The sequence below is a fragment of the Clinocottus analis genome, unplaced genomic scaffold (assembly GCF_023055335.1).
Source record: "Clinocottus analis isolate CAN_PGR_092001 unplaced genomic scaffold, fCliAna1.0.p SCAF_68, whole genome shotgun sequence".
Lineage (NCBI taxonomy): Eukaryota > Metazoa > Chordata > Actinopteri > Perciformes > Cottidae > Clinocottus > Clinocottus analis.
Genome location: NW_027176227.1, coordinates 225,619 through 240,160, shown reverse-complemented (window position 1 = coordinate 240,160; position 14,542 = coordinate 225,619). Strand labels below are relative to the sequence as shown.

General features: G+C 42.3%; 1 protein-coding gene across 2 annotated transcripts; it reads left to right on the top strand.

Annotated features, from left to right (window-relative positions):
• The first annotated feature begins 5,456 nt into the window (after positions 1–5,456).
• LOC137804888 (tribbles homolog 2-like) lies at positions 5,457–13,801 on the top strand. 2 transcript variants are annotated; one of them, XM_068604342.1, is made up of 5 exons: positions 5,457–6,052; positions 10,362–10,637; positions 11,056–11,324; positions 11,820–12,335; positions 13,361–13,801. In XM_068604342.1, the coding sequence occupies exons 2-4, from the start codon at positions 10,362–10,364 to the stop codon at positions 12,310–12,312; spliced, it is 1,038 nt and encodes a 345-aa protein (XP_068460443.1). In that variant the 5' UTR covers positions 5,457–6,052; the 3' UTR covers positions 12,313–12,335; positions 13,361–13,801. The 2 variants fall into 2 exon arrangements, with proteins under 2 accessions (XP_068460443.1, XP_068460442.1); XM_068604341.1 differs by having other exon boundaries at positions 11,056–11,348.
• Positions 13,802–14,542: the final 741 nt, after the last annotated feature.

The window sequence follows — 14,542 nt, the reverse complement described above, 5'->3', positions numbered from 1 at the left end:
GTGTGAAGTCATAAGCTTTATAACAAGTGAACACTGTTGAGCTCAGTGGAGCACGAGTAAACACGCAGCTCACCATTCATGAAGCATTGTTCCAACATGAACACTCATTAGCAACTCATGCAATTCATGAACACAGTTATAAATGTTTCATTGTTGTTTATTACACTTGGTGATTATGCGTTTCATCTTTGGGTTTTCATGCTTTAGAAATGCTTTGTAAATATTGGAACAATGCTTTATGAATGATCAGTTTAGTGTCTACTGAAGCTATAAAGCGCAAGGCAGTACTGTATCTTCAATAATGAACTGTTCAAGGGTGTAGCAGCACACACGGGACTATACAACACGCACACGGGACTATACAACATGCACACGGGACTATACAACACGCACACGGGACTATACAACACGCACACGGGACTATACAACACGCACACGGGACTATACAACACGCACACGGGACTATAAAACACGCACACGGGACTATACAACACGCACACGGGACTATACAACACGCACACGGGACTATACAACACGCACACGGGACTATAAAACACGCACACGGGACTATAAAACACGCACACGGGACTATAAAACACGCACACGGGACTATAAAACACGCACACGGGACTATAAAACATGCACACGGGACTATAAAACACGCACACGGGACTATAAAACATGCACACGGGACTATAAAACATGCACACGGGACTATAAAACATGCACACGGGACTATAAAACACGCACACGCACACGGGACTATAAAACACGCACACGGGACTATACAACACGCACACGGGACTATACAACACGCACACGGGACTATAAAACACGCACACGGGACTATACAACACGCACACGGGACTATACAACACGCACACGGGACTATAAAACACGCACACGGGACTATAAAACACGCACACGGGACTATAAAACACGCACACGGGACTATAAAACACGCACACGGGACTATAAAACACGCACACGGGACTATAAAACATGCACACGGGACTATAAAACATGCACACGGGACTATACAACTGACTTCCTGGTCAGTAAATCTGCGATTTCGAGTTTAAAGGGAGACAAGAATAAAGAGATTGTCATCTTGTCTTTCCTAACGAAGCAGCTTGTTGTTACTTTATTATTATTATTATACAAGTATCGGCGCAAGAGAAACCCTCGGCTACACGTTTGGTAACTGTCAATCTTGAAATGACAACTAATGGTCGCGCAATTTAAATCTACCTGTTATATTGAATGTGCACTAATATGGAACGCTGGTTCATGTAAACAGGTTGTACAGTACGTCATGGCTGAATGAACTACACCCCGTGACTCACTCAACCAATCAGAATGCTTGATTTGATCTACCCGTATTATAATCATGCTATACTAATGCTAAGTAGTGTGTAGTTATTATAAAGTGCTACCGCGACGGCTAAACTCAGCTGACATGATGTACGAAGCCTTCAAGTGATCAGAAAGATAGGAATTAAAACACGACGACTTGCCAAGGAGTCAGGAACCAAAACTGACTTTACATGGTCTTTAATCTTGAGAATCTAGCAAGAGTATAGTCTAGATATTTAACTGAATCCAGCAGAAAAACCCAGCCCAGTGTTGCTGACTGCTTATCAATGAAAATAGCTCGTGGCGTTAGCTACAAAAGTCTGTCCCTTCAGGCCCAAAAGTTATTGTTATAAACACAAACTACTGCAGGCGGGAGCTGCTCGCCGATGTTGACGAGCAGCTCGTGGAACGCTTTAGAAATGTTGTGACTGAACCGAGCTGTTGCCAGACAGTCAAGAAGAAAATAAGACTCTTTTTGAACATTAAAGCGCGTAAACATGTAAGTATGACCTGTAAAATATGTCTCCTCTAAAAACAGCTCTGCGAGGTGAGTTGGCCTCAAACAGGTGAGCGTACCTCTCCCACATGAGGCCAGAAGATATTTGTCTGGTCTCAGCGTTCTAACACCGACACACATCTCGTTTTATCTGACAACCAGAGAATGAGCTGTTTTAATCTGTATTTAAAGCGCTGGATCAACACGCTCGAGGATATCGTGGCGTTAAATCACCCCGAAGCTTAAACGGTCTCAAAGGTCCCACTGCTCCTCACATTCAAGATGCCCTGCAGCAAAACACAAACACACACACACGCACACGCGCACACACGCGCACACACACACACACACACACACACACACACACACACACACACACACACACACACACACAGGCCACCAGAGCAGATGACAGGTCTACACACAGGAAGTGGATTTAAAGCTGTAACACGCGCGCGCACACACGCATACACACACACACACACACACACACACACACACACACACACACACACACACACACACACACACACACACACACACAGCCTCACTCAGATGGAGATCAAAACTTAAGCATCGCAGCAGCACAGGTGATAAACCTGAACACAAAGACGGTGTAAAAGAAAACGTGTGTGTGTGTGTGTGTGTTGTTCTCAGTATGTGTGTGTTCTCATGGCGGCCGTAGTTGAGTCAGACACTTGGCCTCTGATTTCATCACATCGGTTATGAAAGAGACAGTCAAGTTTAACACACACACACACACACAGTGTTCATCATTCTCTGTTTCTTCAATATTTCATCATGTGGCGTAAAAACACACTAACCATGTGGAGATAACCTGCTGTGTGTGTGTGTGTGAGAGAGAGAGAGAGAGAGAGAGAGAGAGAGAGAGAGAGAGAGAGAGAGAGAGAGAGAGAGAGAGAGAGAGAGAGAGAGAGAGAGAGAGACCAGGTCAGTAAGTCTCTTCACCTGTAGTTTGGAATCTGTCCTTTCAGAGCAGAGACACACACGCACACACGCACACACACACACACACGCACACACACACACACACACACACACACGTAAATTTCCATAATGAAGATGACCTCATTTCCTGTCAGGCAGCAGGCGTCTGTCTGAACTTCCTGCTTCAGATTAGTGTCTCACATGAAGAACACACACAGTAGAAACACACACAGTAGAAACACACACAGTAGAAACACACAGTAGAAATAATACTGTATTATTATACTGTATTATAATACTACTGTCAGAGGAAAACTTTATATCTAATATATATATACAGTATATATATACACATATATATGCGTATATATATGCATATATATATATATATATATGCATATATATATGCATATATATATATATATATATATATATATATGCATATATATATGCATATATATATATATATATATATATATATATATATATGCATATATATATGCATATATATATGCATATATATATGCATATATATATATATGCATATATATATATGCATATATATATATATATGCATATATATATATATGCATATATATATATATGCATATATATATATATGCATATATATATATATATATATATATATATATATATATATATATATATATATATATGTATATATATGCATATATACACACACACATATATATATATATATATACACATACATACATACATACATATTACTACTGTATTATAATACTAGTATTGTCAGAGGAAAACCTCAAATCTACTACATATAATACTACTGCTGTGTATTATAATACTATTACCGTCAGAGGAACCCCTCATATATACTGCATATAATACTACTGCATTACAATACCGTGAGAGGAAAACTTCATACCTATTACTTTCGTGTATTACTGTTTCCGTCTGTGGTCTTCTGGTGTTACTTGCTCGTGGACTGAAGGATTCTGGGTAATACTCAGGAAAGGTAACTTGATGTGCGCCGCCTCTCAAACACAAACACATTTTCAAAGTGCAAAGCAAATAAACCAAAAGACTTGTTTTTGAAGCCATCAAAGTTTGTGATTTTGTGCTTTTCATCTTTACACCACAAGCGTCAGCATATAATGTAATAATGTATGATGTAATCATCTTCCATACATATAAAACAGGGAAGCTGTTGTTTAAAATGAAATCTCTGACTGTTGCAGCTGATGACATCATCACCGTGCTGATATTTTAAATATACATCCTCCTCCCTTCTTCAGACTGTGCCAAAATAACTTCTTGACCAGCATGCTGCAAGAATACTTGTTATTGGTACACATTCTCTCTCAGAATACTTGTTATTGGTACACATTCTCTCTCAGAATACTTGTTATTGGTACACATTCTCTGTCAGAATACTTGTTATTGGTACACATTGTCTCAGAATACTTGTTATTGGTACACATTGTCTCAGAATACTTGTTATTGGTACACATTGTCTCTCAGAACACGTGCTGGGAGAAGCTGTCCTACAACATGTTGATGAAACTGTGACTCAGGTTGAGTGAATGTGGACACTGATAATATTCCTCATTCTCCTAACAAGGAAACACATATACAATGTGTTGCAAGCAGAAACTTAACCTTTCGTTTCTTCACAATCAAACTGTTTTAACTTGTATTCATTGTGTAACGCCAGCTATCGTCAGTGGAAATAAGCAGAGAGTTCTGCATTTAGCTACAATATTTAGATACTACACGTTTTCTCACTTTCCCATGCCTTCAAAGCAAATGTTCATGAGCAAACATGTAGAGAAATGTCTGTGTAAACAGTAAAAAGTGATAAAATGTAATTAAACTAACTGTGAAGATTCAAATCATACAGTAAACCTTAAATGACTCAAATAAATGAGACAATACTTTGATTAAAAGAATAAACATTTTTATAGATGCCTCTATGTATGCTGCTTATATTATGAGTGTCTTTCATTTAAAATCAGATTCATTATTTCAAACGCAGCGTAAATGAATGACATCAACATATGAATATAACACGTTTACATGACTTTTGCTACACTTTTGGGATTTAATTTTCTTTTAAGGACTTTTCCAGGCCTGGAAATAACATTTAAAATGTACTTTTCCAGGTTTTCCATGACCATAAGAACTCGGTTTACACTTCTACTCCACTAGAGAAGTATGGCATGTTTACTCCCTTCAATATATTTGCTACATTGAGTTACTTTGAAGATTCAGATCGAAGTAAACACATAAAAATAACATAAATTATGATAAAAGTTCAACATTAAAGAGGTTAACGAAAGCTTCAAGCCTAATCACACTATACATATTCAGAAATGTGGTCCCTCTGTATTACGAGTACATTTAATATTGGTACTTTAAGTATATTTATCTAAATAATAAGTTTACTTTGACCTAAATTGTCCCAACTGTATGTCGACACTGTTGTATTGCTGTACAAAGAAGTAAGAGGGCCCTGCATCGTCGACATAAAGACTCATCGTGAAACCTCTCCCTGAGTCTCGTGTCTGCTTTCTGACGACTGATCGGCTCAGGATTGCAACATTGTAGCTCCGCCCCCCGCGGGATGAAACAACGTAACCAGACCAACGAACCAAACGGACCCCGAGTCAGCCAGAGTGCTTCAGTCCGCCGGAAAGTTCTGGAGAAAAGCGGGTTCAGAGCAGACCAGAGTCCGGGAGAGTACGCCTGGATCTAAGAAAGAAAAAAACCCCACAGCGATACGCGGAGTTTCATCCTGATTGGAACAGACGACCGGGACGGACGGAAACACTCGGGTCGACTCGGCTTTGTTCGCTTTCGCTCCGGATATACATGAAACACCAATAGTTTGTTTTAGTTTTTATGAGAGAAACAAAACGGAACACAGTTCGTTTTTTTTTTAATTCTTCAGTTTTTCCCGATCAGAGTTTTTATCTCATTCAGACCGAAGAAGAAGAAAGTGAACGAACAGCTGACTGACGACACGTTGCGCAACCGAGACAATAATAACACAAGGAGACAACGACGTCATTCCCCGGACGCCAGTTCTCCCAGGAGCAGACCCGCTGGTTTCCAGTCGAGAGGAAAACCTTTTGTGTGTTTTTTTTTGTCTTCGACAACTTGTGGTCCAGACTGACGATCTGCTCCACGCCGACTGGTTTCCGCTGAGTCTGCTGGTTTCCTGTTGACCTGCAGCGCGAACCAGTCCGCCTGTCCGACGCGCACAAGGTAAGAAACCGACCTGAGATCAGCGGTGGGAGAAGTGCTCTGATCATTTAACCTTACAGGTAGCAGCAATACATTATACACATCTTCAAATACAGCAAAGCCCGTTCATTCAAGTATAAAAAAAAGAAAAAAAGTATCTTCAAAGTATAACCAGCACTCAATATGCAGACGTATCCCTTTCAGAGCATTACGTTCATATTGTTATATTACTTTTACTGATGCATTGGTTAATAAATAGCACCATCAAAAGGTGGAGCCCATATTAACTATTTAATATAGTTCTTTGGTGGTTTCATCTGGAGGAATTATCATATAAAGTTCATCTTTTTTTTGTCATTGTTGAATCTTAAAGTAAACACGGCGGAGGGTTAAAATGAGGGGAAGCTGTTGGCTACATGAGTAAAGTACAAATACCCGAGACTTGTACTTTAGTACAGTACTTCAAACCACGGCCTGAGCTCTTACTGGACTCTACGGAGTCCAGCTAATAAAACTCTGAATGGTCTTCCTCATCCTCAGAGGATGAGTGTGATCCGTTGTCATGGAGATAGGTCTGGTGACACAAGTTTTTTTTATTAGTTTTTTTTCACGGTTGTGACCTTTTCGTCCGTGGTGGCGAACTGCAAGGGTTCAGTTGAAAGTTGTATGAGCAGCTCATGAGGGGCCCTCGAGTCCGGATCGTCTAATCAAAGTATTCAGAGAGAAAAGATCACGAATCAACTTTGATGCTTTGTCCGCGCTGCAGAGAGCAAAGAACACAAACACTGGACACGAGTCATGACACAGACTCAGAGCGGTCGTTGTATCAATACAAATTGCTTATGCTCATTTGTGAGCGAGCCAGCTGGTCCAGTGAGTAATCGATCACGTTCATCAGACACGACAAACAGCGGCAGGAAAACAGTTCTATAATGTTCGTATACCAGAAGTTCAATGCAAGCAGAAAAGCTGCGTGTATCAAAGTGAGTTTTAGTTGAAAAAGTAAATTACTCAACAGTCAAATTAGCAGCATTTTGTCATTTTAAGCATTGTGAACTGAATTTCGGTGGATTTTTGCACCGTTGCTCTGCGAGAACAAAACATTTGAAGACATCACCTTGGATTTTGGGGAGACCGGACACTTTTCACTACTTTCTAACATTGTACAGATCAAACTATAAAAATAATTAGCTGATTAATCAATACAGAGTTTGTAAAGATGTCAGAGAGCAGCTTTTCATTTTTAACGTCGAGCATCGGGACGGAGACGTGTGGAAGTTGTTTAAAAAAACCAACTTCTTTTCCCACATGTGGCCCCTCAGCTTCCTCCTGAGAGCGATGATTTCATTCTGTCAACGTTGAGATGATGACAAGAGTAAAAACCTTTTCAGTCAGTTGGGTCAGATACAAGAATAGGTAGAGACCAGTAGAGACCGGTAGAGACTAGTTCATTCACATAAAAGAGTCAAAGGGAAACTAGAAATTTCAGGTTCTATTGCAGGAATAAGAAGACTTCGTTAAGAATCCATTGACGTTTTTAATAACTATTTCAACTCATACTTCGTATACACATAAGCACTTTAGCGGCGTGTTGGTGAATCAAGAGAAGAAGAGCCGTCCACTTGGTCTAAATGTTGATTGGAGTTGGATTATTTTTTTTTAACAAATTCCTTGTTCAACTTACATTTTTCTCAACTTCCAACATGAACTCAGAATATAGGGTGTCGTGAGGTTCGTGAGTTTTTTGTCGTTTTATATAAACAGTCTGATTCCGGTTGTTAAAGTGCAGCCGACGAGATAACACATCAAACAGCACAGGTTCAGTGTGTGTGTGTGTGTGTGTGTGTGTGTGTGTGTGTGTGTGTGTGTGTGTGTGTGTGTGTGTGTCAGGGGGATGATGTTGCCGTGGTGATGCTGTGACTCAGGGTGTCAGTGAAAGCAGCGTTGGCCAACAGCAGGTTGCCACACAGCATCACCACGGCGACCGCAGGCTCTGAAATACTTGAAAGAACAACACACACACTCACAGTAAACGTGTGTATGTCTGTGTGTGTGTGTGTGTGTGTGTGTGTGTGTGTGTGTGTGTGTGTGTGTGTGTGATAGGTGTTGACTGTACTTAAAGCCTGTTTAAACTGTAAACTGTTGTGCTCTGATGCAACGATCTGAAAGCTGAAGCGTCTGTCAGCTTACACAAGTTTGCATCATGAAGCCTATAGACACGTTAGCAGCAATAAACACGTTAGCATGTGAGCAGCAATAAACATGTTAGCATGTGAGCAGCAGAGACACGTTAGCAGCAATAAACACGTTAGAATGTGAGCAGCAATAAACATGTTAGCATGTGAGCAGCAGAGACACGTTAGCAGCAATAAACATGTTAGCATGTGAGCAGCAATAAACACGTTAGCATGTGAGCAGCAATAAACACGTTAGCATGTGAGCAGCAATAAACACGTTAGCATGTGAGCAGCAATAAACACCTTAGCACGTCAGCAGCAATAGACACGTTAGCAGCAATAAACACATTAGCATGTGAGCAGCAATAAACACGTTAACATGTGAGCAGCAAAGACACGTTAGCATTTGAGCAGCAATAGACACGTTAGCAGCAATAAACACGTTAGTATGTGAGCAGCAATAAACACGTTAGCAGCAAAAAACACGTTAGCATGTGAGCAGCAATAAACACGTTAGCATGTAAGCAGCAGAGACACGTTAGCATGTGAGCAGCAATAGACACGTTAGCAGCAATAAACACGTTAGCAGCAATAAACACGTTAGCATGTGAGCAGCAATAAACACGTTAGCATGTGAGCAGCAATAAACACGTTAGCATGTGAGCAGCAATAGACATGTTAGCATGTGAGCAGCAATAGACACGTTAGCATGTGAGCAGCAATAGACACGTTAGCATGTGAGCAGTAATAGACAGGTTAGCATGTGAGCAGCAATAGACAGAAGCAGCAATGAACATGTTAGCATGTGAGCAGCAATGGACATGTTAGCATGTGAGCAGCAATGGACACGTTAACATGTGCGCGGCAATAGACATCTTAGCATGTTAGCAGCAATATACATGTCAGCATGTGAGCATCAATAGACACGTTAGCATATGAGCAGTAATAGACAGGTTAGCTTGTGAGCAGCAATAGCTGTAAGCAGCAATAGACATGTTAGCATTTGAGCAGCAATGGACATGTTAGCATGTGAGCAGCAATGGACACGTTAGCATGTGAGCAGCAATCAACATGTTAGCATGTGAGCAGCAGAGACATGTTAGCATGTGAGCAGCAATGGACACTTTAGCATGTGAGCAGCAATAGACATGTTAGCATGTGAGGAGCAATAGACACGTTAGCAGCAATAAACACGTTAGCATGTGAGCAGCAATCAACATGTTAGCATGTGAGCAGCAGAGACATGTTAGCATGTGAGCAGCAATGGACACTTTAGCATGTGAGCAGCAATAGACATGTTAGCATGTGAGGAGCAATAGACACGTTAGCAGCAATAAACACGTTAGCATGTGAGCAGCAATAGACACGTTAGCATGTGAGCAGCAATAGACATTAGCAGCAATAGGCATGTTAGCATTTGAGCAGCAATGGACACGTTAGCATGAGAGCAGCAATGGACACATTAGCATGTGATTAGCAATCGATATGTTAGCATGTGAGCTGCAGAGACATGTTGGCATGTGAGCAGCAGAGACATGTTAGCATGTGAGCAGCAATCAACATGTTAGCATGTGAGCAGCAGAGACATGTTAGCATGTGAGCAGCAATGGACACTTTAGCATGTGAGCAGCAATAGACATGTTAGCATGTGAGCAGCAATAGACACGTTCGCAGCAATAAACACGTTAGCATGTGAGCAGCAATAGACACGTTAGCATGTGAGCAGCAATAGACATTAGCAGCAATAGGCATGTTAGCATTTGAGCAGCAATGGACACCTTAGCATGAGAGCAGCAATGGACACATTAGCATGTGATTAGCAATCGATATGTTAGCATGTGAGCTGCAGAGACATGTTGGCATGTGAGCAGCAGAGACATGTTAGCATGTGAGCAGCAAAGACACATTAGCATATGAGCAGCGATAGACATATTAGCATGTGAGCAGTGATAGACATGTTAGCATGTGAACAGTAGAGACTAAAACAAAAAGGTGACAACATTTAGTTATCAAGTTTTTTAAGACACCTACAAAATGTTTGAATTCACTTGAGGGTATCTACTGATGAAGTTTAAACTGTCAAACAAAATAGTAACAATAAAGCTGTAAACTGTAAGGAATCTGATGATGTCACTCCGCTCCTCCTATCACAGATGAGCATGGGCATGACCGCGGCTCACTCTCAGCTGTGTCTGAAGAGGCTATTGGACGAACCCCAGGACATCGTGAAATGTAAAGTAGCTCGTCTGGAGCAGAGCTCTCCCACCACCGGCCTGTCGCACTGCCTTAGGCCTAGAAGCCCCGCCCCCAAGTCGAACGAGGACCAATCTCCATCCAGGGTCGGATCATACTTTCTGTTTGAACGCTGCGAGGGGGAGAAGAGTTACAGGGCCGAGCACGCACACACAAAGGAGCAGTACACCTGCCAGGTAGAGTCACTGCTACTCATACTGCAACAATACTACTGGTACTATTTTTACTGCAAAATACTGCTCATACCTTTAAAAAAATACTACATATACAGCCGCAAATACTGCAAAATACTTCTGTATTGTGATACTGCATACAATTACTATTTAAAGCAAAATACTACAAAAGCTTCCTAAAAATACTACAAAAGCGTCTTAAAAATACCACAAAAGCTTCTGAAAATACAGCAGACACTGCTAGTAATATTACTCATACTGCTGAAAACACTATTCATGCTTCTGAAAGTATTGATATTCTTGATCCTGAAAAGAATACTCTGGTTATTGGAAATTCGACTCATACTTCGATACCGGGAGTATTGTGAATACTGGAGATGTTGCTTAAATACATACAATAACTATGTTTCCATGGTTACAGGTACTTCCTCTCCGTGGTTACCAAGAGCGGTTGGCGGCCTACGCCCGCATCGATCACCACGACAACGTCTGCGGCCTGCTGGACGTAGTGATTGGCCGCGACAGCGTGTACGTCTTCCTGCCCGGTCACCACGGCGACATGCACGCCTACGTGCGCAGCAGGAAGCGCCTCGCCGAGGAGGAGGCGGGGCTTCTATTCGCCCAGATGCTGGACGCCGTGATGCACTGCCATCGCCACGGAGTCGTGCTCCGAGACCTGAAGCTCCGCAGGTTCGTCTTCCTCGACAAATACAGGTGAGACCTAGAAGTACTCTGATAATACTACTTAGTACTATTACTTATACTGCATAATACACACGCACAAGTGAGACGGACAGACAGGAAGTACCGATGATACTGCTAAAAACTACTCGTACTTCTAAAAATACTGATACTGACGACCTTAACCTTACTAATACTACCGCTGAAAAAAATACTTCACAATACTGCGAATACTACTGAACATAATACTACGAATATAAATCCTGATACTAAAAATTCTGCCAATTATACTTCTGATACTGCTAAAATACTACCACTGGTAATACCCCTAATTACTATGGATACTACCGACACTGGTAGTACTACTGCCCACATCGGTAGTATTAGCAGTATTAGTGGTAGTATAATTAGAAGTATCAGCAACGTACAGATGAAACGATAAAGAAACTACTTGGAACACCAGCGCTACAGATACTGATGCATTGTGGGTCTTTCCTTGCGCAGGACGCGTCTCGCTCTGCTCGGCCTGGACGACTGCGTCCTCCTGCACGGCGACCGCTGCGACGACTCCCTGACGGACAGGCACGGCTGCCCCGCCTACGTGAGCCCCGAGCTGCTGACCGGCGGCGGCCGCTCGTACTCGGGCCGCGCCGCGGACATCTGGAGCGCGGGCGTGTCCCTGTACACCATGCTGATCGGACGCTACCCGTTCCAGGACACGCGGCCCGCCGCGCTGTTCGCCAAGATCCGCCGCGGCGCCTTCGGCGTGCCGGACTGGCTGTCGCCGCGGGCCAAGTGTCTGATCGGCTGCATGCTGAGGAAGTCGCCCGCGGAGAGGCTGACGGCGGCGGAGCTGCTGATGCACCCGTGGCTGAGCGCGCCGCGCACGTCGCATCATCGCACCGCCAACAAGGCGCACCACGCCGCGCACAAAACACTGCCGAGTAGACGAGAGGACGAGGAGCAGGTGGTGCCGACCTGGACCCAGAAACACTGACGCACGTTTGTGCCTCTATGCTTGTGAGGACCCACATTGATGCATTTCAAAAAGCAGTCTGTCATCAGTGTCAGATTTAATATATACAATTTAGTTTATGAACTCACACCTATATTTTATTGAATATGTATTGATTAACTATTTTTAAAAGGATTTTTTAATAGATGTTACTTTTACATATATATTTTTTTTATAATCCCACATACCCCCATTTGAGAACCACTTACACGACGATGACGAGACGCCATTAAACTCAGACGACATACCAACATGCAAAGGAGCTGGAAGATCACAACTAAAATGCTCAAACACACACACACACACACACACACACACACACACACACACACACACACACACACTGGATTACTTGACCAATCAGGTGCCTTCCTCTCGCTGCGTCTTAATTCAAGCTTCGCCAAATTCCTAACCGTCACCAGTTCCACTCAGAACCACAACGGTGGGTTCAGGTGCTGTTCCACGACTCGTAAATAGGGATGGATATCGTTTGGGTTTTTACGATACCGGTGCTAAACTGATGTCTTTAAAACGATACCGGTGCCTTAAAGGTGCCTGAACGCATACTTTTTTTTTATTGCCAAGGCCTTTTTTCTTTTTCAAACTGAACAAAATATCAACTGTTTAAAGTAAACTATAAATATGAATACATACAAAACACTTCAAACTACAGCTTCAAACTATAAACAATATATATATATATATATATATATATATATATATATATATATATATATATATATATATATATATATATATATATATATATATATATAAACAGAGCAGTATCCGGTGGCCTGATAGGAAGCGTTTGCAACAGAACTCAAACGGTTGGATTCTACACACTTTGCTGCATAACTGGTCAATAGGTCGTCAATAATGTCAACTGGAGAGATTTGTTGCAACAAGCAGAGGACGGTCAGCAGAAGCTTGTGTTGTCTCCCCAGCGATTACTCTGAGCTGCAGGTGTGCCCAGTTCCCCTCAACCCTAACCCAGGAATACACTACACACTCTGATCCCATTCTGCAGGAGACATGTGACTGAACCCCTTCAACACCAGCTAACATCCTGCAGGAGACATGTGACTGAACCCCTTCAACACCAGCTAACATCCTGCAGAAGACATGTGACTGAACCCCTTCAACACCAGCTAACATCCTGCAGGAGACATGTGACTGAACCCCTTCAACACCAGCTAACATCCTGCAGGAGACATGTGACTGAACCCCTTCAACACTAGCTAACATCCTGCAGGAGACATGTGACTGAACCCCTTCAACACCAGCTGACATCCTGCAGGAGACATGTGACTGAACCCCTTCAACACCAGCTAACATCCTGCAGGAGACATGTGACTGAACCCCTTCAACACCAGCTGATGTGATCGTTGCCGACCAAAGACGTTGCTGAAGACTGAGCAGCCGTTGGTTTTAAAGTGGACTTTGAAAGAGGCTGAATAATGAGAATAAATAAAAAGATGTTTCACAAACTCTTCCTGTCCCGAAGCGTTTTTGTTTTCAATATTTTATTACTGGTGTTAATTCCCACTGCGCACATGGATAACTATACATAGATGATCGTTGTTTGCCAAATTCATTAAAATTGCCAGAAGGTGAAATTGCGCTCCTTTAACCAACAACGTGCTTTCTGGTTGGAGAAATGAGATTTCAGCAGCAGGCGAGACGGCGTGCAGGAGTTCATCTCACCGTTTGAACTATTATGCATATATAACATCTTCACACTGTTAGGTGTGCAGAGATTTTAAAAACTCCAGTCCAGCCATCCCTAAAGTGGGCCGCGAGCGGTCATTCATAAATAAATAAAACGTTTTTAATTTTCAATTTTAAAAAGTTTGAAATTAATATAAAATATGTATGATTTAACTTACGTGTTAATCTTTTACTGGTTTAACCGAGGCTTCTTTTTGCTACGATACAGGGTGGTTGTTATGACAGAGTAAATCCTCCCCTTGATGTTGTTCACCTCCCTGCCTGAGGGGGTGCTATGATGTTTTGCTTGTCTCTTTCCCTTGCAGGTGATTGACGGAGTACATAAGAGGAAACCTGTGGGGGCGGGCGCTCTCTCTCCAGCTTCCAACCAGGCCATGCTGCACAGCACTGATCTGTGCGTGGTGGGGTTACAACGGGTCTCCGTAGGGGTGCGAAGCCCTTTTTGTTTAATCCTGTTTTCTCTTGTTTTCAGTAGGGAGTT